We start from the raw sequence: 26,206 nt of genomic DNA on the forward strand, positions 1-26,206 counted from the left end.
AGTGCTGTGCCAGGATGAGGATGAGATTCGAACCCATGCGTGTAGAGCACAAAGGATTAGCAGTCCATCACCTTAACCACTCGGTCACCTCATCCACTGCTTTTTCCTCAAACAGAGTCCATCGATCTTAAAATTGATGGATCTGGACCGGGTCAGCAATGTCCAGTCCTTGGGCCAAAATTGGCCCGCCGTTCTGCTTAAAATGTAATTTTATTTGGAAATTTTATATAGAGGTATTTCACTTCTCGATGGATATATGCTTCACGACCAATCGGGTGTCCATATTCACAATTCAGGAACCCGATTGACCGAATATCCACATGACAATGTCGTACTGATTCTCAGCTGGATGAAGCCATTCTTCTGCACCCAGAAGTTCTTCCCTTAATGATTATTGGAAGAAGTGATTACAAAAGAAAATCCAGAACTATGTACCTCTTGAGTACCATGCACGTCTTCTGAGGGACATAGTTGAACGAGTTCTCAGAGAAGCAGCAGTGTCAAAAGTACTGTGCCACGATGAGGATGGGATTCGAACCCATGCGTGTCGAGCACAATGGATTAGCAGTCCATCACCTTAACCACTCGGTCACCTCATCCACTGCTCTCTGGTGACAAAGGACAGTCCAGAACTATGTAGTACCTCTTGAGTACCATGCACGTCTTCTGAGGGACACAGTTGAACGCGTTCTCAGAGTAGCAGCAGTGTCAAAAGTACTGTTCCACGATGAGGATGGGATTCGAACCCATGCATGTCGAGCACAATGGATTAGCAGTCCATCACCTTAACCACTCGGTCACCTCATCCACTGCTTTCTTCTCAAACAGAGTCCATTGATCTTAAAATTGATGGATCTGGACCGGGTCAGCAATGTCCAGTCCTTGGGCCAAAATTGGCCCGCCGTTCTGCTTAAAATGTAATTTTATTTGGAAATTTTACATAGAGGTATTTCACTTCTGGATGGATTTATGCTCTACGACCAATCGGGTCTCCATCTTCACAATTCAGCAACCCGATTGACCGAATATCCACATGACAATGTCGTATTGATTCTCAGCCAGATGAAGCCACTTCTTCTGCACCCAGAAATTCTGACAGTAATGATTATTGGAAGAAGTGATTACAAAAGAAAGTCCAGAACTATGTACCTCTTGAGTACCATGCACGTCTTCTGAGGGACACAGTTGAATGAGTTCTCAGAGAAGCAGCAGTGTCAAAAGTACTGTGCCACGATGAGGATGGGATTCGAACCCATGCGTGTCGAGCACATTGGATTAGCAGTCCATCACCTTATGCACTGCTCGCTGATCAAACAGAGTCCCCTGGTCTTAAAACTGATGGCTCTGGACCGGGTCAGCAATGTCCAGTCCTTGGGCCAAAATTGGCCCGCCGTTCTGCTTAAAATGTAATTTTATTTTGAAATTTTACATAGAGGTATTTCACTTCTCGATGGATTTATGCTCAACGACCAATCGGGTGTCCATCTTCACAATTGAGGAACCCGATTGACCGAATAGCCACGTGACAATGTCGTATTGATTCTTAGCTGGATGAAGCCACTTCTTCTGCACCCAGAAGTTCTGCCCGTAATGATTAATGGAAGAACTGGTGACAAAGGACAGTCCAGAACTATGTAGCACCTCTTGAGTAACATGCACGTCTTCTGAGGGACATAGTTGAATGAGTTCTCAGAGTAGCAGCAGTGTCAAAAGTTCTGTGCCAGGATGAGGATGAGATTCGAACCCATGCGTGTAGAGCACAAAGGATTAGCAGCCCATCACCTTAACCACTCGGTCACCTCATCCACTGCTTTTTCCTCAAACAGAGTCCATCGATCTTAAAATTGATGGATCTGGACCGGGTCAGCAATGTCCAGTCCTTGGGCCAAAATTGGCCCGCCGTTCTGCTTAAAATGTAATTTTATTTGGAAATTTTATATAGAGGTATTTCACTTCTTGATGGATATATGCTTCACGACCAATCGGGTGTCCATATTCACAATTCAGGAACCCGATTGACCGAATATCCACATGACAATGTCGTACTGATTCTCAGCTGGATGAAGCCATTCTTCTGCACCCAGAAGTTCTTCCCATAATGATTATTGGAAGAAGTGATTACAAAAGAAAATCCAGAACTATGTACCTCTTGAGTACCATGCACGTCTTCTGAGGGACATAGTTGAACGAGTTCTCAGAGAAGCAGCAGTGTCAAAAGTACTGTGCCACGATGAGGATGGGATTCGAACCCATGCGTGTCGAGGACAATGGATTAGCAGTACATCACCTTAACCACTCGGTCACCTCATCCACTGCTCTCTGGTGACAAAGGACAGTCCAGAACTATGTAGTACCTCTTGAGTACCATGCACGACTTCTGAGGGACACAGTTGAACGCGTTATCAGAGTAGCAGCAGTGTCAAAAGTACTGTGCCACGATGAGGATGGGATTCGAACCCATGCGTGTCGAGCACAATGGATTAGCAGTCCATCACCTTAACCACTCGGTCACCTCATCCACTGCTTTCTTTTCAAACAGAGTCCATTGATCTTAAAATTGATGGATCTGGACCGGGTCAGCAATGTCCAGTCCTTGGGCCAAAATTGGCCCGCCGTTCTGCTTAAAATGTAATTTTATTTGGAAATTTTACATAGAGGTATTTCACTTCTGGATGGATTTATGCTCTACGACCAATCGGGTCTCCATCTTCACAATTCAGCAACCCGATTGACCGAATATCCACATGACAATGTCGTATTGATTCTCAGCTGGATGAAGCCACTTCTTCTGCACCCAGAAGTTCTGACAGTAATGATTATTGGAAGAAGTGATTACAAAAGAAAGTCCAGAACTATGTACCTCTTGAGTACCATGCACGTCTTCTGAGGGACACAGTTGAATGAGTTCTCAGAGAAGCAGCAGTGTCAAAAGTACTGTGCCACGATGAGGATGGGATTCGAACCCATGCGTGTTGAGCACAATGGATTAGCAGTCCATCACCTTAACCACTCGGTCACCTCATCCACTGCTTTCTTTTCAAACAGAGTCCATTGATCTTAAAATTGATGGATCTGGACCGGGTCAGCAATGTCCAGTCCTTGGGCCAAAATTGGCCCGCCGTTCTGCTTAAAATGTAATTTTAATTGGAAATTTTACATAGAGGTATTTCACTTCTCGATGGATTTATGCTTCACGACCAATCGGGTGTCCATCTTCACAATTCAGGAACCCGATTGACCGAACATCCACATGACAATGTCGTATTGATTCTCAGCTGGATGAAGCCATTCTTCTGCACCCAGAAGTTCTTCCCATAATGATTAATGGAAGAACTGGTGACAAAGGACAGTCCAGAACTATGTAGTACCTCTTGAGTACCATGCACGTCTTCTGAGGGACACAGTTGAACGAGTTCTCAGAGAAGCAGCAGTGTCAAAAGTACTGTGCCACGATGAGGATGGGATTCGAACCCATGCGTGTCGAGCACAATGGATTAGCAGTCCATCACCTTAACCACTCGGTCACCTCATCTACTGCTCGCTGCTCAAACAGAGTCCATTGGTCTTAAAATTGATGGATCTGGACCGGGTCAGCAATGTCCAGTCCTTGGGCCAAAATTTGCCTGCCGTTCTGCTTAAAATGTAATTTTATTTGGAAATTTTACATAGAGGTATTTCACTTCTCGATGGATTTATGCTCTACGACCAATCGGGTGCCCATCTTCACAATTCAGGAACCCGATTGACCGAATATCCACATGACAATGTCGTATTGATTCTCAGCTGGATGAAGCCACTTCTTCTGCACCCAGAAGTTCTAACAGTAATGATTATGGGAAGAAGTGATTACAAAAGAAAATCCAGAACTATGTACCTCTTGAGTACCATGCACGTCTTCTGAGGGACACAGTTGAATGAGTTCTCAGAGTAGCAGCAGTGTCAAAAGTACTGTGCCACGATGAGGATGGGATTCAAACCCATGCGTGTCGAGCACAATGGAATAGCAGTCCATCACCTTAACCACTCGGTCACCTCATCCACTGATTTATTTTCAAACAGAGTCCATTGATCTTAAAATTGATGGATCTGGACCGGGTCAGCAATGTCCAGTCCTTGGGCCAAAATTGGCCCGCCGTTCTGCTTAAAATGTAATTTTATTTTGAAATTTTACATAGAGGTATTTCACTTCTCGATGGATTTATGCTCTACGACCAATCGGGTGTCCATCTTCACAATTCAGGAACCCGATTGACCGAATATCCACATGACAATGTGGTATTGATTCTCAGCCAGATGAATCCACTTCTTCTGCACCCAGAAATTCTGACAGTAATGATTAATGGAAGAACTGGTGACAAAGGACAGTCCAGAACTATGTAGTACCTCTTGAGTACCATGCACGTCTTCTGAGGGACACAGTTGAACGAGTTCTCAGAGTAGCAGCAGTGTCAAAAGTACTGTGCCACGATGAGAATGTGATTCGAACCCATGCGTGTCGAGCACAATGGATTAGCAGTCCATCACCTTAACCACTCGGTCACCTCATCCACTGCTTTCTTTTCAAACAGAGTCCATTGATCTTAAAATTGATGGATCTGGACCGGGTCAGCAATGTCCAGTCCTTGGGCCAAAATTGGCCCGCCGTTCTGCTTAAAATGTAATTTTATTTTGAAATTTTACATAGAGGTATTTCACTTCTCGATGGATTTATGCTCTACGACCAATCGGGTGTCCATCTTCACAATTCAGGAACCCGATTGACCGAATATCCACATGACAATGTGGTATTGATTCTCAGCCAGATGAATCCACTTCTTCTGCACCCAGAAATTCTGACAGTAATGATTAATGGAAGAACTGGTGACAAAGGACAGTCCAGAACTATGTAGTACCTCTTGAGTACCATGCACGTCTTCTGAGGGACACAGTTGAACGAGTTCTCAGAGTAGCAGCAGTGTCAAAAGTACTGTGCCACGATGAGAATGTGATTCGAACCCATGCGTGTCGAGCACAATGGATTAGCAGTCCATCACCTTAACCACTCGGTCACCTCATCCACTGCTTTCTTTTCAAACAGAGTCCATTGATCTTAAAATTGATGGATCTGGACCGGGTCAGCAATGTCCAGTCCTTGGGCCAAAATTGGCCCGCCGTTCTGCTTAAAATGTAATTTTATTTGGAAATTTTACATAGAGGTATTTCACTTCTGGATGGATTTATGCTCTACGACCAATCGGGTCTCCATCTTCACAATTCAGCAACCCGATTGACCGAATATCCACATGACAATGTCGTATTGATTCTCAGCTGGATGAAGCCACTTCTTCTGCACCCAGAAGTTCTGACAGTAATGATTATTGGAAGAAGTGATTACAAAAGAAAGTCCAGAACTATGTACCTCTTGAGTACCATGCACGTCTTCTGAGGGACACAGTTGAATGAGTTCTCAGAGTAGCAGCAGTGTCAAAAGTACTGTGCCACGATGAGGATGGGATTCGAACCCATGTGTGTCGAGCACAATGGATAAGCAGTCCATCACCTTAACCACTCGGTCACCTCATCCACTGCTTTCTTTTCAAACAGAGTCCATTAATCTTAAAATTGATGGATCTGAACCGGGTCAGCAATGTCCAGTCCTTGGGCCAAAATTGGCCCGCCGTTCTGCTTAAAATGTAATTTTATTTGGAAATTTTACGTAGAGGTATTTCACTTCTCGATGGATTTATGCTTCACGACCAATCGGGTGTCCATATTCACAATTCAGGAACCTGATTGACCGAATATCCACATGACAATGTCGTACTGATTCTCAGCTGGATGAAGCCACTTCTTCTGCACCCAGAAGTTCTGCCCGTAATGATTAATGGAAGAACTGGTGACAAAGGACAGTCAAGAACTATGTAGTACCTCTTGAGTACCATGCACGTCTTCTTTTTTTTTTTTTTTTTTTTTTTTTTTTTTAAGAGCTCAGAATTGTTCATTCGGTAGTCTTACCGATTCAACGTCTTATCATCATTGCTCTTTTTTTTTTTGTGTGTGCGTGCGTTTGCGTGCGTGCGTTTGCGTGCGTGCGTGCGTGCGTGCGCGTGCGTGCGTGCGTGTGCGTGCAAATACGTATAAATTTATACTCATTAATTCACCTAAAGCCTTATAAATATCCCATTACCCTTCGCCTTAACCTGGTACTTCAGAATCTTGCCAGAGTCGTGAAGTTTAAATGGTCAGGAGACCAGAGAAAAGGTCAGAAAAAAAATAAAGAGAAAAGAAAGATAAATCAAAGTGAAATCCAGCACCGACCAAACACTTCCTGCCTTCCCCATGATTACAAAATCAAAGTCTTACGCCAACCCCGGAAGCCTCTAAATTCCAGCAAATTTAGCGAGATCTCAAGAGACCAGAGGAAAAACTAAAGAGAGGAAGGAGGGAAGGATCAATAAGGCAGAGTGAGATCCATAGAAGCCAGTACATCCAATCCATCAAAGTGAAATCCAGCACCAACAAAACCCCTCCTGCGTGGTTACAAAACCAGAGTCTTATGCCAACCCCAGAAGCCTCAAACTTCCAATAAATTGAGATCTCAAGTGACCAGAGGAAAAACTAAAAAGAGGAAGGAGGGAAGGATAGATAAAGCAAAGTGAGATCCACAGACACCAGCACCCACTGATTCAAGGGGCTGTGGGAGGGAGAGGCTACTTCTGTTGAGTTTCAGTAGATGCTGGTGCGACGGATCTGGCATGCATAAGGACCACCACCAAAGAAAGAAAGCCGTCAACCGCGGTCCAGCAAAGCAAGCACCGCCCCCCCCCCCCCCCCGAAACCCCCAGGCCGCGGCAGCACCAAGGCCACCCCCAAGCCACCCGAGCGGACACCGGTCGGCGAGCCGACCCAGACGCCCGGAACACCCCTTCACCCACTTCAAAACTAGTGAAGTGAGTAAGAGGAGCGACCAGCGGGGCCTCACCCAACCCGGCGGGTGTAGGTGGCACGCCCGTCCCCCAGCACCCCCCACCCCCACCCGCCCCCCACCCCACCCATCTGGCACCACAATAGGAGCCTCCGGAGCCCGCCCGGGGCGCCAGGAGTTCTCCCGGAGTGGGGCAGGCCTCAAACCCCCGCCCGGCCCCCGGAGCCCGACGCCCGGGCCGGGGAGGGAGCCCCAGGCCCAGGGAGAGGGAGGGGGAGGGGGCGGGGGGGCCGACAGGGAAGGGGGGAGGGGGAAGCGGGGGGAAGACGACAAGAAGGCGAAAGGGCGGCTGCAGGGCAGGAGGGGGGCGGGGGGAGGAGGAGGGAGGGCGACAAGGGAAAAGGGACCGGGAGGCAGAGGAGGATGGGCGGGAGGAGGCGAGGAGGGAGAGGCGACGGGGGGGAGGAAGGGGGAGGGGAGAGGGAGCCACGGGGCACACCAGAGGCCCACCCGCCCCGAACCGCGCCGCCGGGCACGGAGCAGCGGACCGCGCCGGGACGGCGCCGCCCCGGGCACCAGGGAAAGCACCCCAACACCGCACCCCACAGGGGGCCCAGGGAGCGGCCAAGACAACAACCGCTACCGAGCGGACAACGGGGGGGGGGGCAGAACCACCCCCGCCCGACCACGGGGGACGGCGTCGAGAAAATTGACTAATTAGCATGCAGTAACACCAAGTGTTGATGCTTAGTGCCCACTAGAAATAACTCTTAAGGAGTTAGTGAGTATAGTGTCGTATAGTGTGGTGTGCTCGAGCCCACTAGCAGCAACTAGGTTCCTGACTATATAAAAATAAAGCGAGCTTTTCCAAGATTTTAGTCCAGAAATGCAGCACTGGAGTACATGACCATAAAGCATGAAGATAAGTATCGGCAGTGTTTTGTGAGCACTGGAGACAAATGTCGGAGTCAGAGAGTCCCATTTTTTTCATCATATATTGTGTAATATATGTTCTATGAAGTATCTTATATTGGATAAGTTGCAAATTTGTCTGTTTGGTCATTTTAAATACATTTTCACAGATTTGGGTCCAAAAGTCTGGTTGAAGCCACTTCTTCTGCACCCAGAAGTTCTGACAGTAATGATTATTGGAAGAAGTGATTACAAAAGACAGTCCAGAACTATGTACATCTTGAGTACCATGCACGTCTTCTGAGGGACACAGTTGAACGAGTTCTCAGAGAAGCAGCAGTGTCAAAAGTACCGTGCCACGATGAGGACGGGATTCGAACCCATGCGTGTCGAGCACAATGAATTAGCCGTCCATCACCTTAACCACTCTGTCACCTCAGCTACTGCTCTCTCCTCAAACAGAGTCCATTGATCTTAAAATTGATGGATCTTGACCAGGTCAGCAATGTCCAGTCCTTGGGCCAAAATTGGCCCGCCGTTCTGCTTAAAATTTAATTTTATTTAGAAATTTTACATAGAGGTATTTCACTTCTCAATGGATTTATGCTTCACGACCAATCAGGTGTCCATATTCACAATTCAGGAACCCGATTGACCGAATATCCACATGACAATGTCGTACTGATTCTCAGCTGGATGAAGCCACTTCTTCTGCACCCAGAAGTTCTGCCCGTAATGATTAATGGAAGAACTGGTGACAAAGGACAGTCCAGAACTATGTACCTCTGTCGTGTAAGACAAAAAAATTGCATAGTCTGACATCTGCATTAGTTGTTTTATTTAGCATAACTTGTTGTAGTATAGAAATTATTGAGATCGTAGTTTTCACTGCAGCACGTCCGCCTCCCAGTTCTGAGGACTCCAGTTCGAGTCCAGGCTCCGGCCTTCCTGGGTGGAGTTTGCATGTTCTCCCCGTGTCCGCGTGGGTCTTCTCCGGGTACTCCGGTCTCCTCCCACATTCCAAAGACATGCACGGCAGGTTAATTGGGTGCTCCGAATTGTCCCTAGGTGTGCTTGTGAGTGTGGATGGTTGTTTGTCTCTGTGTGCCCTGCGATTGGCTGGCAACCAGTCCAGGGTGTCCCCCGCCTCCTGCCCAGAGCCAGCTGAGATAGGCGCCAGCACCCCCCGCGACCCTTGTGAGGAATAAGCGGTACAGAAAATGGATGGATGGATGGATAGTTTTCACTGCTGCACACCCAACCCTCTCCCCATTCTCAAGCCCAACAGTCCTCCCTTTGAGCCCCATTTTCAAATATTAGAGAGGGGTGGAGCAAGAGTCTGGTTGGGAGGTGAGATACACTTGAAATTGTTTATGGGAATTATGGATGTCATGTCTTCCGAGCGGGGGAGGTTTTGCAGCAACATATGCATATTTTTCAGGGACGTCTTCTTATTTCAGCAAGACATTACCAAGCTGCATTCTGCATGTGTTACAACAGCGTGGCTTTGTCCCAAAATAGTGCGACGACAAGACTGGCCTGCCAGCAGCACAGACCTGTCTCCCAAAAGTTCCAACAATTCGTGTTTTCAGTTCCCAAATGCTTATTGAGATTTGTTAAAAGAAAAGGGAGTGTAACACTTTCCCTGTTGTGACTATCCAAACCAAATGCAGTCACTGAGATAAGAAGACGGGGCTCTGTACGACACGCTGATTCCAAGATGGAAACTTTAGGTCTTCACTGCAGTTTGTAGGTGTTTATTTGACTCTTTCAATAATATACTTTCTAATGTACAATTACTGAAGGTAACTTGCATCAATCTAGCGGTCAACAGAAAATAACAGCACTCTCCCTCCTCTCGCCCTGTACCAACAAGCAAACATTTTCAGGAACACAGGTGACATTGATTAAGCAGTCACTCTACCTTTGTGACACACCCACACAGACAGCTCCGCCCACACATACATAAACACACAGACACGTCTGACCCCTAATGGCATCTAAAGACAACATATCCCTGCCTCTGCAGTCCCAGCTTTTTGATTTTTTTTTATTTAGATTTAGAACTTGCATAAAAAACAATAACAATAATTAAAAATTATGACAATAAAAATTGTGAAGCCAAAACTTGTAAACAGCAAAAAATAATAATAAGAAAAAAAGCAATTGAATCAAGCAAGAAGCAAAACTTAACATCATATTAAGCAACAAAAGAAAGATACCGAAGACAGTCATCAAACAGTCTTTGGTAATAAGTTAGACATACATGTTGGAAAAGGAATAGGAGGAAGAAGTAGAAACGAGTAACAGTTTGTTACAAAACAAAACAGCTTGTTTCAAGGTCAAAATAAAAAAAAAAAAATCATCAGTTTGATCAATAAATATCTTGTTTTTGTAGTGTATTCAGTTGAATATAAGGATAAAGGATTTAAAATCATTGCACTGTACTCTGTTTTGATTTATATTTTACGCAGCTAGCCAACTTCACTGGAATTGAGTTTGTACCATGATTGAAATAAGGTTCATTGAACTTGCATTCATATCAAAATATGCAAATGCACTGGTGGGAATAACTGAGATTACTGCAGTTTTCCTGTCTTGCATACTAAAGTGGTTGGTGTGCCACCATTTATGTCACATAAAATGTATACTATTGTGTGTTTTATGCACAATGTCATGGATACATTACACACTCACGCCTGTCTCTTTCACTCCCTGGTCAGGTGTCGTTAGAACGCCGGCTCTGGAGTGGCATTGAATATGAATGAGTGAGTCGTGACTCTTGCTTGAGGTGCGTGTGTGCGCCCTTTTGATCTCAGTGTTTGATTAGGGAAAAGGGCTCGGAGAGAGCATAAAAGAAATGCTAGGCTACCACTCAGACAAGAATATAAATGTGATTTGTGAAATGCGTGTGTATATTGCATGGTAGATGCTACTAGACAGATAGCTGGATGATAAGCCGAGTGGAAAAGATATCCCTGTTGTGTGCCTTCCGTCCCATCCTTCCTCTTGCTCCCACTACAAAGAGAACATCCTTCTACCTTGGGGTCTTATTAATGGCTGGATAATCAATTCCATGTGCATGCAGCTTCGAACGGAGCGCATTAACAAACACATGCATCTCTTTGTGGCTTTTGTCTTTGGGTAGTGCTGATGAATATTGCAAGTAGGGATTAAGGGAGAGAAGGGATGAAACACTGGCAGGTTTCGGCAGATGGCCATTCTAATGTTGTGTGACGATGCCCCGCAAGCTATGGTGAGTAAATGCCGGCTTGCTCTCTTTTTCTATGTATAGATGTCTTTTATTTTGAAATTATTGTAGTCCTTTTGATGACTGAAGAGTGGTTTGTATTACTGTTTATTTGTAATCCCATTCTGGAGTAAAGTACGCAAATACAAACATAGAATAGAATAGTGTCATTGTTTTGAACTTAAAACTGATGTCCAATGCATACGGCACCTTGCCTTTAATTTAAAGTCAAATTAATAATATGCCGTACAAGGTGATACTTTGCAGACTGCAGTTGTAATCAAATATTTAGAATGTGTAACTTTATCTAATTTTTTAAAATACCACATTTGCTGACAGATTTAATGAATTAGGTTAAATGGTAATGAATGATTTAATTTGACTGTTGACAAGAGGTGGCCATCTTCAATCTAACAACCTTTGCTTCTGTTAAGGACCCATGACTTTTGCTGTGGGGACGGTATTTGGATTGTTTTTTTGGTTTGGTTTGGTTTGATTTGGTTTGGTTTGGTTTGGTTTGGTTTATTGAACATCTAACATACAATACAAATTCTAAAATAAAAGTGAAGGAAAAAAAATAAAAGCCAAAAAGGAAAATATTTACCGGTATCAGAAAAGTCAGAATTCATTATTTTCAAAGGGAGTGGGAAGAAATACAAGAACTTATCTAGTCCTACCCCCGCCAACTTCTATCATGATAATGTACCATATAAGTTATTATATTTCATAATATATCATTAAAAATAGAAAAAAAAGAAGCAAATGAAAGGAAAAAAAATGAATATTCTGATGGCTATTTTTATGCATATCAATGAGGCAATGCACATAGGCTTACCACATTAATATAATATAATGCCTAATCTATAATTGTCAAGAGATTACATTTTTTTAACTAATTAATTGCACAATTTTCCATAATTAACCATCATTAATCATACTTTTCTACTTCTGCTTCTACTTTTTTTTTTTTCCTTCAAAGCTTGTAACAGATATTTACTTGAGTAAAATCTTGGAATTAATGTGAAATCATCAAATAGAAAAGTATATTTATCATCAAAGACAGTTGTAATAGCTTTCTTTGATCCTTGAATAGAATATGTCTCCCGTAAAATACAACTGTTAAACAAGATGATAAGAATGGACACAGCTTTAAAGTGGAGGAAAGGTCTTTTGCTCTGAGATGATATGCCAAAGGCGTACAATTAATATGCTATTTGAATTTGGCTCTGCAAAGTGCACAAATTACTTTAGAATTAGAATAACTACTCCAAATTTGGCTGCACAGAGTTAACTGAGTTAATTTCTTCCAACGCTATAATGAATTAAAATTAATCTCCAGAGTTAATGCTTTAATTGTGAAAGCCCTAATAATATTAAATATTATATAATATTGTAAGACTATGATTATGAGGTCTACATATACATTTTAGTGAAAATCAGTCACGTTTTTGTACATTATGTGATGTAATGTTTTGAGTCTACGGTGCAACTAGGAGAGCCAATCTCACGACGTGAATAGAATAAAAATCATTGCAAGTATCGTTATAGTATTTTCAGACTATGATTACCACATGCCTATGTATGTCCATACATATGAGGTGAGAATTCATCACGGTTTATATACATATGACACTGTAAAGGACCGGGTGCACAATGCTGTACATTATATGGGTTGGCCGTATTCGTCTGTCACTTTTGTAATCTATGTATTTTTATTTACCTTACCTTAGATGGTTAGGTATGACATCTAAATTATGGCAATATTTGACAACGCTATATGGCTTCTTTTTTTTTTATGTTTCAGTGTTAGGGGTTTGGGTTTTTGGTTTAGTTTTTGGATGTTTATTGTCTACTTGTCTGGTTTGTCTCACCTTGTCTCGTCTTAGTTAACCTCGACCACCTGTGTGTGTCTCCCCTCCCCGTATGTGTTGCTAATTAGTGCCCTCTGCCTGCTGTGTTTCCCAGGTGTGTCTTGTTAGTGTCTTGCTAGTATCTCGTTAGTGTTGTATTTAGTCAGTGGTGTTTGTTCATGCGTCATGGTAGCATTGTCTTGTCTTGTCTTGTCCTGGTGTGGTGTGGTATGCTTTTTTGCTGTTGAGCCAAGTCTGTCCCCGTTCTGCCAAGTCTGTTCACGTTCTGCTAAGTCTGTCCACATCCTGCCAAGTCTGTCCTGTCAAGTCTGTCCACGTCCTGCCAAGTCTGTCCACATTCTGCCCAGTCTTTCCTATCAAGTCTGTCCATGTCCTGCCAAATCTGTCCACGTCCTGCCACATTCTGTCTCGCCAAGTCTGTCAACGTCCTGCTAAGTCTGTCTCGCCAAGTCTGTCCACGTTCTGCCAAGTCTGTCCACATCCTGCCAAGTCGGTCCACATCCTGCCAAGTCTGTCCTGCCAAGTCTGTCCACATTCTGCTCAGTCTGTCCTATCAAGTCTGTCCATGTCCTGCCAAATCTGTCCACGTTCTGCCAAGTCTGTCTTGCCAAGTCTGTCCACGTTCTGCCAAGTCTGTCCACATCCTGCCAAGTCTGTCCTGTCAAGTCTGTCCACGTCCTGCCAAGTCTGTCCACGTTCTGTCAAGTCTGTCCACTTTCTGCGTGGTCTGTGTGGTATGCTTTGTTGCTGTTGAGCCAAGTCTGTCCCCGTTCTGCCAAGTCTGTCCACGTTCTGCTAAGTCTGTCCACATCCTGCCAAGTCTGTCCTGTCAAGTCTGTCCACGTCCTGCCAAGTCTGTCCACATTCTGCCCAGTCTTTCCTACCAAGTCTGTCCATGTCCTACCAAGTCTGTCCACGTCCTGCCAAGTCTGTCCTGCCAAGTCTGTCTACGTCCTGCCAAGTCTGTCCATGTTCTGCCAAGTCTGTCCTTCCAAGTCTGTCCATGTCCTGCCCAGTCTGTCCACGTTCAGTCCAGTCATGGCAACCAGTCTGCTCACGTTCCGTCCCGTCATGTCCGTCACCATCTTTGTTGTCAATAAAGTTCCTTACGTCGCCCTTCCTTTATGTCTACCTGCCTTTAGTGATGGCAAAATGAAGCCCCGTAAAGCAATGAAGCCCTGCAGTGAAATGCTTCACACACACGTAGGGGCTTCAAGATGATTCATTTCCTCGACTACGCCATCATGTGGACAGAAAAATGTATAACATGCTTGGTGCATGCAATAAAATGGGGGTGTAAATCATGCTCTAAATACAAAAGAATATATATTTGAAGAGTGTTTTAACATGAATTGTTCTGTGTTACTTTGTCTATGTTTGTGCTTATGCAACAAGTGAAAATGTGGAAAAAATGAGGTAAAATAAAGTGCTTATTCATTTTTATTTAAAAACAATATTTTTTCCAAAGTTTTTGGACTCAGGCGGTTTCTTTTTGTGCATAGAATTTCACCTGCTTTTGAAAAAACTCTTTCACATGGTACTGATGAAGCAGGGGTGCATAGATATGAGACAGCAAGTTTGTATAAACTTGGAAGCGCATATTTCTGTGATTCCCAGTACTGAAGGGGATTTTCAACTCTGGGGATATTTTCTTCTCTTTCTTGCTGGTTCCTTGAACTCCATCGCAAAAAAAGAAGCTCGTCGTCGTCGGTCAAATCGAATGCAAAATGCAAAGAAGTACCGCAGTAAGGGACCCGAAAACACAAAAAGTGAAGGGGAATCCATAGCGTTTCTTTGCCGCTTTTATTTCGAACTACACTCAAACCTAGCGAATCATTTCCTGAATCAGTCACGTGGTACACCCGCTTCGCGGGGCTTCAAACGTCATCACGTACGTCATCGACACACGCATTGAATCGCCGTTCATGAACCACTCATCTACATTACTCGGCACACGCTTCAGGGATTCGACCCGAGAAGCACATCACTACCTGCCTTGTTTCTCTGCCTTTGGGTCCATCCACCACATCCAAACTCCACATATCATGACAGAAACAAGTCCAAAATTTACACTGTTGTGACTTACCACATGCAACACAACACAAAAACGTCCAACATGTCATTATTTTTATACTTAATGAGCCCAAACTTTTTTTTTCCCCCAGGGAATCAGATGCCATTGATATTCACATTTTTAATGTTCGTACACACTTCCTAATAGAATGAAGGAAAATGAATTTGGAATTTTGTGATCTAATTTTTAAATCTTGTCAATCAAAAACATAGACGTGAGACAGTGACGCAGATCAGCTTCCCACTGCAACTAATCGACACATGAAGATGGATTATCTAATCATGAATAATAAGTAATCGCTTCTTCATAATGCATCTCTAGTTGTACGCCACTCAAATCTCACATTTGTCTTGCCCAATGCGATCTTTCAGGGGAACCGTGTAGATGCTGCACGTCATCCTTCCGGTCATGCCTGAGCTTGATGCTTAATGGATGAATCACTCTCTCATTAGGTTATACATTTGCTTAATTGGGTTTTTTTTTTTTTTTTTAGTCATCCATTTTATTGCACTTCAGCATGCATACAGAGTCATGATTAGAGGGTTGAAACGGAATCAACAATGCAGAAGTGACTACTACAGTTGTATCTTTAAACTGATGTTTTTTATTGAAGAAACTCTTAGCTAATGAGTTATAGTCAATGATTTATAACTAAACCTAATAAATGAGTAATAGCTCATAAATGAGCTATTGTACAGGACTCTCTCAGAAAATTAGAATATTGTGATAAAATCCGTTATTTTCTGTGATGCAATTAAATAAACAAAAATGTCATACATTCTGGATTCATTACAAATCAAATGAAATATTTTATTGTTTCGATATAGTTGATTATGGCTTTTTTTTTTTTTTACCTTGTCTGAGGAAATATTCTAATATTTTGAGATAGGATATTTGAGTTTTCTTAAACTGTAAGCCATAATCAGCAATATTAAAATAATAAATGTCTTGCAATATTGCAGTTGATTTGTAATGAATCCAGAATGTATGACATTTTTGCTTATTTAATTGCATTACAGAAAATAATGGACTTTATCACAATACTGTATTCTAATTTTCTGAGACAGTCTTGTATATTGTAAGTGACTTGTTGAGTATTAGTTAATAGTTTATACTGTATATGTTATTGGAACATTGTTTTTTAGTTGCAACTACAATTCTCATTAATTGACTGTTAGAAAAGAATAACTCTTTTATTAACAGTTGACTAATAATCTATTAACTTGTTACAACGGATAGTTATTATAACGTGTTACCGGCGCTAGCGCCATAGCACATCAGTCATGACAGATGAGCTGCTGCCACCCATTTCAGGATAACATACCTCACTGTATCTTTGTCCATCAAATTCAAGATTCTGATGAATGACCTGTTCTCTGCATGAGAAGGTTCATTTCACATGTTCAAGTTTCACAGTTTCAATTTTTACAAACGGACCAGCAGGCCGGGCCACAGATTGTTTTATCCTCACATTGCAAATATTGCTTTACACTTTCCTCATTGCGCATGCACTGCTAATTAGCTAACACTTGTCACACGTTGTTTACACTCTCCTCAGGCCTGCATCAACTGAACTCTCTTCCCCTCAGCTGAGACAAAACTGAAGCTCACACTGGAGCATACTGATAGAGATTTATCAGCATGTGTGGCCTTATCATAGCTGCTGTTCAAGAACAAGGATGCAGTGAGATGACGCTAGCGCCCATGTGAATTTTAATCAGGCTCTTTTTGCCGGATGCATCATTTTGCATCTGAATGTATTCTCTCAGTTAGATTGATTTTTTTTTATTGTATATATTTAATTAGAAAGTACAAGAATGTAGAATAATCTTGGTGAAAACAACCTAAAATTCACAATGACCTTCACATGTTAATTTGACCTTGTCTAAACCTTTGGATGCTCCTTTCTATCTGATCATTGTTTCAGTATTTTTTTGCACAAAATTCCCATTTATTGAATTTATCCACAAATGCCATTTAGAATTGAGATTTAAGCAGCCCTCCTCATTATGTTTATACTTTGACCAAGATGACAGCTAACACCCATCGTGCACTTTTTTCACTTGTGGGAACACATCAGAGATCTGACGCTAAGACTAGTAGAGTTTTTTGGGGCCCTGGAACTCTTGAGTTTGGGAGAGTCCACGTTGGACTCAAAGAATGTCAGAAAATAGGCAACAAATGTTGATCCATCCAAGCAAATTTCCACAAATGTCTTCTTAAAACGCAAAGACCATTTGTTTACTGTCATGAGGGGCATCTGATAGGATTCAATCAACGTATGTCGGTCCTTCTCATGGGGCTGAATTTTGTTCTTAGTCCGTACCTGGCTGTCATGGAGAATTTAGAACATATTCTAGGGGTGTCCAAACTTTTTCATTTGAGGGCCACATACAGCAAATCAGAAGGACACAAGGGCCACATAATGATATGAAGAGAAATTGTATTTAGACCCTTGTGAGGAATAAGCGGTCAAGAAAATGGATGGATGGATGTTTCATGAACAATTAATACCTTTAAAAACTAATTTTTCCCCTTGTCGACTGAAGATAACATCACCTGTGCTGAGCAAATGGGTAACAGCCAATCATAGCACACCTGTTTTCCGGGTTTGGTCAGCAAACTGAGCCCTGCTTGGTCATATTGTATTTAACAGTATTCATCATTCATGAAAAATAATGAAGTTATCACATTAATTATAGACAAAATTTCATCTCCTAACTGTTGTGGCTCAATGAGTCAAGTATAAAATGGTTCCAAATCTTTCCCCTTCTATTCAATTTGTGTTCAATAAAGTTGCTAGCAAGAATGATAATCTACTGAATTTTTGTGTTCAGTCGACCTTTGATTATGTTGCTACTTCTGCTTCACTTCAACCAACGTTTGACAGCAAGCTATCACGTGGGAATAAGTTAGCTTACTCCTAACAATTGCCCTCCACATCCCCACGCTTCTGAAATGATGGCTGTGATTTGATGAGCGGAGTTAGAGACTGTTTCTCCTTTGTGCATCGTTCCCTATAGCATTGTATTTTTTTTGCGGGGGGAAATCGGGTGTAAATGTTATCTTCCTGGCTGCATCATGGAAAAGAGCAAATGTGCTGCTGCTATTTCTGGAGCATGGCATTTACACCCGCCTTCTGTATTGCATGGAATGATGTCGACTTATGGCCGCTGAACAAACACAGGACTACTGCTATGATGTTTACTCTAGCTGAGAGTTTAATAAACTAAAGCCCATAACAAGCAATAGTTTCTTACACAGAGGTTGTGTATAGTCTTAATGAGCTGTCTCTTCTATTACTTTAGTTTATTTAGAGCCATTGTGAAGACAGTGTACACAGTGCCAGTGTTTGACTGCCAGGCGAAGCCAATATGAGAAGAGGAACACGACTGGAAAACAGTGATATGGTTCAGTATAATAAAATTGTGTTTGATAGCCACACTTAAACATATGCATCAGGGCAGACTCAGTGTAGCAGAGAATTATTTTAGTGTCTAAAATGTGTTTCCTAATACACTTGTTGAGTACACGTGAGAAAAAAAGGGCAGTGAAAGAATGTGGTTTCAAGTTGTAGAGATAATTCTTGAAGTATATGGGAAGTGGTAAAGCTCCACCCATCCTTTAGCGTCCAAAGGGAGGATGTTGCATTTCCTCTCCTCTCACACCTCCTCTTCTAAGAAACTGAAAACATTTTTGGGTAGACATTTAATAGTTTATTTTATTTTTACTTTTTGATAGGCAGGTCTCTCAAGCATTACACAGGTCATATAACACTGAAAAGCTATCACAGTGTTGTGCCTCTTGAGGCCCTCAGTGCGCTGATAAACAGTTGGCTGAAGAAAGGACTTTGCACCACTAGAGGGCAGTGTTTACTAGTGTTTTTCTTCCCACCTGTTGAGGTCACTATTTGTAGCAGCACTCCACAACTAAAGCTTACCCATTTTAACTGCAAACTAGTATACACCCATCGAAATAAAATGAAAAGCTGATTATTATTTTAGTATCTATTTTGAAGCTGCTTTGCAGTAAGCTCAAATATTACATCAAGATGACAGTACTTTAAATCTAAAAATATAATTGTATCTTTATGGATTACAATTGCCAATTAAAAAGTAGTATTTTTTTTCTAGTTTTGTAAAAAGCTTCATTGAATGTAGCTATAGGGAGATAAGTCTGTTGCCATGGCAGCAAGAACTGATGGTCTTCTGGTATGATTCATTTCCATGGTGATCGGTCAGTTGCAGCGAGACTCTCTTCGAACATGACCGTTGGAAAGGGACTGATTTGCAAATTCCATGTTTGTGATCCCTGTACATTTGCCATCTTGATGGATTTAATAAATATTAAAGATTAGATTCTCAAATGATTCAGGGGATGGTCCAGTCAACAATAATGGATGTATTTATGTTTATACATTTGTCAGAAAGAAATATGCGGGGGAAAAAACAAAAAAAAAAAGATATGCAGTAACAGTTTTCTAATTCTGCAGTCCAACAGTTTTCTCAGCACCCAAATTACTTGTACAAGATATACAGTCAAGTAAGGTTTATGAAATTAAAAAAAAGTTTTGTGCTTTTGATTAAGATATGTTTAAAACGTCCATAATGCCCTTTTTAAAGATATTTCAGATGGTCACAAACTATTAAATATGAAAATAAGGTTTGCTCTGATTGGGTCTCTGCTCTCCTTAATTTGATATGGAAAACAGCTTTCCTCTTATATGTGGGCATCTTGTGGCCACCATGTCTCTTCATTGTTGAAATTCAGCAGCCCTTCGCCAGAATTGTGGCTGCCCATGGTGTACTTTGAGGCGGCCACGGCAACACAACGGCCTGGTCCCCACAAGAGGAAATTTTACGCCCTCCATTGTGATGCTTGATGACCTCTTGACTGCCCAATGAGCACTCTGAGACAGACTGACCAACACGAGGCCCCGATCGCGGACTATTTCTCAGTTTTATGATGGAAAAAAAGAAAACAATACAATATAACAGCATAAACATATTTGTACTCGTCTTTTATCCTAAACTGGACGATCACAGCAATTATTAGTGATTCTTGTTGCTCTTTAAGTCACATGAAAAACTATCTGCCTGTCAGTGTTTGACAAATGTTTACTTCTTGCCATGTGCCTGATGCTGCTTGCACTCAGACACAGAGGAGCTGATAAGCGGGCCATCTGGTCGTAGTTAAGGGCTCATAGAGAAGACACTCACCGATGCAGCGGCATCACTGAGAGGTGGCCTTTGGAGAGGGAGCAAACAGTATGCACATGTTGATGGCTGCATTTGTATATGCTTCACTAAGTGCACGTGCCTGCTCACATGCACAGCTTTGATCGCAGGAGGCGTATGAGGTGAGATGATCAAACAACCCTATTGACACTTGCTTAAAGCTGCACAGGCCATGATTGATTCCTACAAAACACAATTGCACAATCTTACTTACGTGTTATTATTCCAGATTGTTTTGTTTTCCACGTTTTGCTTTTTCTTAGCGAAATGAGCTAACCTAACTCTTGTATTAATTATCATTATTGTGTAAAAGTTGTTATAATTTTATGGCAGGCTATTGTACTGTGATGTATTAGGGCAGTGGTGTCCAAACTATGGCCCGGGGGCCATTTGTGGCCCGCCGTCCATTTTTCAGTGGCCTGCGACATATGCTAAAAATGGCATTTGACTCGGTTCAAATAAAATAAACAAAACAAAAACGTTTGGAGATGGTCAGGGAGGGTATCGAAAAACTGGTGCCATTAAAGGTTATTTTAGTTAACTAAAACTAATGAAAAAAACTAAAACTAAAATTCAAAAAACAATATTGTTACCGAAATAAAATAAAAACAAAAATGCTTTTTAAAAACGAAAACTAACTGACACTACATTTTATGTTATAAAATAGAAACGCACCAAAAGATGGCGTCGCTCCAATGGTGTTTTTTTTTTAAATATTGCGCACAAGTAATACACTTTTTTTTAAATATATATATAAACTAATACTAATAGTGCAACTAACAAAGTAAACTAAAACTAAGCATTTTTTAAAGAACTAAACTAATAACAACTAACAGAACCACCCTGAAAACTAATAAAAACTAACTAAAATGAAAAATTCCCAAACTATAATAACCCTACTGCCATATTACAAATAAATTGGTTTATATACTATAGCATTTTTCTAAATATGGAAAAGCACAAATGAATTATTTGTACAATTTTTAGGACTAAACACAATTTCTCTTCATAACATTATGTGGCCCTTGCGTCCTTCTGATTTTCTGTATGTGGCCCTCAAATGAAAAAGTTTGGACACTCCTGTATTAGGGCATCATGATGCATTAAAATTACCTATGGATTATTTTTGATTTTTATAAATGATGAATTATCTTTATTATTCACACTAAGACTTTGCTTCTCAATGTTTTTTTGTTCAGCACCTCAGGAAGAAGAAAATATTTCGCAACCCCCGTAGAACTCTCCACTGCGACTATCAATATCATTTGTCTGTAAAATTGTTTGAGTATACCTATGCAGAGGAGCAAATGAAAGCGCTATATAAATGAAGATGACTTGACTTGACTGTCTGATAATGCAGCGCCACTGCCACCTAGTGTAGTGGATCTGTAATTACACTTTATTCTAGTACTGCAAAAAAATAAAAATAAAAACATGTTCCCGGAATTCACACGCTCCCCCTCTAGCATCGCACTTCGCCCGCCTATTTGAAAAGGACTGGAAAATAAAATTGAAAATGTGACTTTGCAAAACTATAGTATATTTTAAGAAAATTATGTTTTAATGCAGTTGTTATCCATAGAACAGCCCTGTGACATACTAAGAGGTCTAATACAATACTTTTTTTGATACTGTATGTCAGCACTTTTTTTTATTTATTTATTATTTTTTTATTTTACAAACCTACAAAATTCTTCAAAATTCTTCTGGAAACGCTGCTGAACTTTCAAGATATGTTTTCAGTGAAGAACGGAAGGATACAGTGCGGGGGGGGGGGGGGGGGGGGTGGACAAAATCCCAGATGTGTAAAAATGTTGGAAAAAAAATTGCAAATCTGTGAGTGCTGACAGCGGAACTGCAAATGTGCAGTAGTTGAGTGTAGTTTTTCAGTTGTCATATATCCAATCACCACTAAATGGCAGACATTGCTTATTTGCCTTACACTGAGTCACGAAAACAAACGCACGTGAGACACGCAGGGTGATGTGGTTATTTCGTGTTTGGTTTGAACATAGCAATAAGATCAACGTACCTGACTCAACTGCTTCTCTACTTCAGAACCTGGATGACTTGCTCTGATTGATGCAACTATGAATTCTGCTTTTTACCAGAACATTCTGGGGGAGAATGTTTAGCTATAAGTTCATGACCGCAAGCTGAAGTCAATTCAGGTTTTGCAGCAGGTCAAAAAATCCAAAAAGCGCAAAAGTCAACTTCTGAAAGACTTCAAAAATAAAAATGATTGTTTTGGAGTGGCCTAGTCAAAGTTCAGACTTGAATCTGGTTGAAATGATGTGGCATAACCTTTAAAAAGATATTCATTCTCGAAATCCTTCTAGTGTTGTTAAATGAAATTAATTCTGCAAGGGGGAGTGGGCCAATATGTCCACAGAGATGTGAAAGACCAATTGCCAGTTCTAAAAAATAATAATAATAATAATAATGCTTGGTTTTGTTGTTGTTGCTCAGGGTGGCCAAACCAGTTATTAAGGGAGAAAACAAAAACCAAACCTACAAAGCCCATGTGTGTAAAAGTGATTGCCCCCTAAACTTAATATTAAAACATTCACCTCAGCGATGGCTGGAGACTTCAAAACCCAACTAAGAAGGAATTTACTTTCTTCTCTGCTGTGCACCGATCATTCTCAAGAATTGATTTTTTCCTTACAAATAATTCTATTGTTGATAAAACTGCTATAAAAATACATTCTATAATTATAAGTGATCATGCACCAGTCTCCCTCACTCTACAAATTGACTCTACCTTTAAACCTCCCCCGTTATGGCGTTTTAACATCTCATTACTGAAAGACGTAGAGTTTGATAAAATTATTAGAAGGGAGTGGGCAGATTTTTTGGAAATAAATGACTCTCCAAATATATCTCCATCTCTTCTCTGGGAAGCAGGGAAAGCGGTAATTAGAGGGAAAATTATATCATATTCAACTTATAAAAAGAAACAGGATCAAAAATTAGAAAAATACCTGGAAGATAAAATTAAACAACTAACGGATGAATATGTATTAAACCCAAATAATCAAATATGGATAGAACTACAGAATATAAAAATACAGTTAGATAACATGTTATCTAAAAAGACAGAGTTTATAATACAACAGTTGAGATATAATAATTTTGAACATAATAATAAATCAGGTAAATTCCTGGCAAATCAACTTCAACGGAATCGGGAAAAATCTCTTATAACGGCTATTAAAGATATAAATGGTGAATGCACACAATCACCAGAAGAAATTAACCATATTTTTTATAACTATTATCGAAATCTATACACAGAAATTAATAGACCTAACCCTGAATATATTGAGGAATTCCTAAACAGCTTAAATATACCTCAGTTATCTATTGAACATAAAGATATTCTCGATACCCCGCTTACTATAGATGAGTTGTATCGTGCTTTAGACAGTATGCCTAATGGCAGAGCACCTGGTCCAGACGGCTTTCCGGCTATATTTTTTAAACATTTCTGGTTAATGTTTGCTCCATTATTTCTAAGAGTAGTAACTGAAATTAAAAGTAAAGGTGATATACGTCAAGATATGAATATAGCAGCAATTAAACTTTTATTAAAGCCAGAAAAAGACCCTACCCTCCCGTCAAGTTACCGACCGATATCACTAATTAATACCGATATTAAAATTATCGCTAAGGCCTTGGCATCTCGATTAGAGACGGTAATCTCGACAATTATTCATAGTGATCAAACAGGTTTTATTAAAGGTCGTCATTCTACTAATAATATTAGGAGACTCTTTAACTTGATTAGTATGTCACAGCGGTATGATAAAAAGGCAGTTGTTATTTCGCTGGATGCAGAAAAAGCATTCGATAAAGTTAACTGGTCCTTCCTCTTTGCTGTCTTAAATAAATTCGGCTTCGGGGAGTCATTCATTCAATGGGTCTCAATATTATATGATTCTCCTAAAGCTACAGTTACTACTAATGGGATTACATCACAGAGTTTTACTTTACAAAGGGGAACAAGACAAGGGTGCCCAATTTCTCCTTTATTATTTGCTATATTTATTGAGCCGCTTGCATTAGCTATACGTCAGGATAGACGGATCCAAGGAATCCACTCCGGGACAATAGAACATAAAATTAATCTATATGCCGATGATATATTACTCTATTTAGAAGAACCTGCTATCTCGCTAGGGGAAGCATTTAAATTAATAACTAAATTCTCTCACTTATCAGATTACTCTATTAACTGGACAAAATCAACATTATTACCTATTACAGAAAATTCATGGAATCCTACAAGTCAGGATCCACACTACTCCTTTCCTACAGGTAATTTAAAATACTTGGGTGTTAAAATTTCACCTAAGTTAACTGAATTAACTTCTTTAATTTTTTCACCATTATTGGATAGTATCCGTAGTGACCTGGAGCGCTGGAATAATCTTCCGATCTCTTTAATAGGACGGATAGCTACTATAAAAATGAAAGTTTTACCAAAGATTAATTATTTATTTTCAATGATTCCATTTAAACCTACGTCTAACTGGTTCCAATCGCTGGACTCTGCTATCATAAAATTCTATTGGAATAAAAAAAAAGCCAAAATTAGTCTATCTACTCTTCAGGAAAGTAAATCTAAAGGAGGTTTAGAGGCACCAAACTTTATGTACTATTATCTAGCTAATCAACTACAATATCTTGTGCTATGGACACAACCCAACAGAGATACTAACTGTTGGTTGGAATTGGAGCAGAAGGATTGTAATAATCTTAGACTGTCAGATTTACTCTTTATTACAAAATCAATAAGACGACATAATTGTTTTAAAAACCCAATGATAGCCGCCACCCTGACTGCCTGGTGGAAGGCATTAGAAATTACAAACTCCCAATTGGCGCCCTGTGGGCTCTCTCCCATTTGGCATAACCCCGACTTTCAACTTAATAATCAGTCGTTCCATTTAAGCCTATGGGAGCAGAAAGGAATTACACACCTTCATCATCTTTTCTCAGATAATAAGTTTATATCGTATACAAACTTGGTCCAGAAATATGAAATAAAAAAGGGAAATTTCTTACATTATCTGCAAGTTAAAAATATGGTTAAGAAACAAATCCCAACACTTCAGGATACGCTCCAACTGCCTGTCTTAGCTAAAGATATTATAAAGCTTTCTCCAACAACAATAAAGAAAATATCAAAAATATATAAGTTATTTTTATACACAAATAAAACGTATTTACCGACTTTAAAATGGGAAAAAGACTTGTCTATAGTTCCGGAACCAGACTTTTGGACCCAAATCTGTGAAAATGTATTTAAAATGACCAAACAGACAAATTTGCAACTTATCCAATATAAGATACTTCATAGAACATATATTACACAATATATGATGAAAAAAAATGGGACTCTCTGACTCCGACATTTGTCTCCAGTGCTCACAAAACACTGCCGATACTTATCTTCATGCTTTATGGTCATGTACTCCAGTGCTGCATTTCTGGACTAAAATCTTGGAAAAGCTCGCTGATATATTAAACTGTAGGCTTCCTTTATCTCCAAGACTGTGTTTACTAGGTGACTTAACAATAACTGAGCTACCATGTAAACAATCTCAATCTATATTTATAGCCCTTACTATTGCTAAAAAAATAATCCTTGTCAATTGGAAAAATAAACAATCTCTAAATATCGACCACTGGTTAAACTTACTAATAAATTATATCTCAATGGAAAAAATCTCTGCCTTAAATAAAAATCAAGTATCAAGATTTAAACAAATATGGTCTATGTACATAGAATATTTTAATCTCAATTTGGCAACTTAATCCTGCCAAGATTCTGCCTGTTAACGAGAGCCACCACATCGTTACAACTTCTGTTTTCGCTGCTCCTGTATTTGGTATTTTGTATCTGATTGTTTTTATTTTTATATAGTCAGGAACCTAGTTGCTGCTAGTGGG

General features: G+C 40.6%; 1 protein-coding gene and 11 non-coding genes across 15 annotated transcripts in view; 1 reads left to right on the top strand and 11 right to left on the bottom strand.

Moving 5' to 3' along the window:
* LOC144033045 (rap1 GTPase-activating protein 2-like) overlaps positions 1 to 26,206 on the top strand; it is a 149,482-nt gene that overhangs the window by 61,628 nt on the left and 61,648 nt on the right. The window contains exon 1 of one of the 4 annotated variants that reach the window (XM_077540756.1): positions 10,965 to 11,072. The exons of the other annotated variants lie outside the window; for them this stretch is intronic. Coding sequence (XP_077396882.1) covers positions 11,056 to 11,072 — 17 coding nt within the window. The 5' untranslated portion in view covers positions 10,965 to 11,055. Of the gene's footprint in view, positions 1 to 10,964; positions 11,073 to 26,206 lie in introns of those variants that run through there. 4 annotated transcript variants of the gene reach the window in all.
* trnas-gcu (transfer RNA serine (anticodon GCU)) lies at positions 13 to 94 on the bottom strand. The gene has a single exon. It is a non-coding gene; the product is annotated as a tRNA-Ser (tRNA).
* trnas-gcu (transfer RNA serine (anticodon GCU)) lies at positions 518 to 599 on the bottom strand. The gene has a single exon. It is a non-coding gene; the product is annotated as a tRNA-Ser (tRNA).
* trnas-gcu (transfer RNA serine (anticodon GCU)) lies at positions 726 to 807 on the bottom strand. The gene has a single exon. It is a non-coding gene; the product is annotated as a tRNA-Ser (tRNA).
* trnas-gcu (transfer RNA serine (anticodon GCU)) lies at positions 2,229 to 2,310 on the bottom strand. The gene has a single exon. It is a non-coding gene; the product is annotated as a tRNA-Ser (tRNA).
* trnas-gcu (transfer RNA serine (anticodon GCU)) lies at positions 2,437 to 2,518 on the bottom strand. Its single transcript has one exon. It is a non-coding gene; the product is annotated as a tRNA-Ser (tRNA).
* On the bottom strand, positions 2,943 to 3,024 carry trnas-gcu (transfer RNA serine (anticodon GCU)). The gene has a single exon. It is a non-coding gene; the product is annotated as a tRNA-Ser (tRNA).
* On the bottom strand, positions 3,451 to 3,532 carry trnas-gcu (transfer RNA serine (anticodon GCU)). The gene has a single exon. It is a non-coding gene; the product is annotated as a tRNA-Ser (tRNA).
* On the bottom strand, positions 3,957 to 4,038 carry trnas-gcu (transfer RNA serine (anticodon GCU)). The gene has a single exon. It is a non-coding gene; the product is annotated as a tRNA-Ser (tRNA).
* trnas-gcu (transfer RNA serine (anticodon GCU)) lies at positions 4,466 to 4,547 on the bottom strand. The gene has a single exon. It is a non-coding gene; the product is annotated as a tRNA-Ser (tRNA).
* On the bottom strand, positions 4,975 to 5,056 carry trnas-gcu (transfer RNA serine (anticodon GCU)). Its single transcript has one exon. It is a non-coding gene; the product is annotated as a tRNA-Ser (tRNA).
* trnas-gcu (transfer RNA serine (anticodon GCU)) lies at positions 5,481 to 5,562 on the bottom strand. The gene has a single exon. It is a non-coding gene; the product is annotated as a tRNA-Ser (tRNA).

This window comes from Festucalex cinctus, chromosome 13 (assembly GCF_051991245.1).
Source record: "Festucalex cinctus isolate MCC-2025b chromosome 13, RoL_Fcin_1.0, whole genome shotgun sequence".
In the NCBI taxonomy this organism is placed as follows: domain Eukaryota; kingdom Metazoa; phylum Chordata; class Actinopteri; order Syngnathiformes; family Syngnathidae; genus Festucalex; species Festucalex cinctus.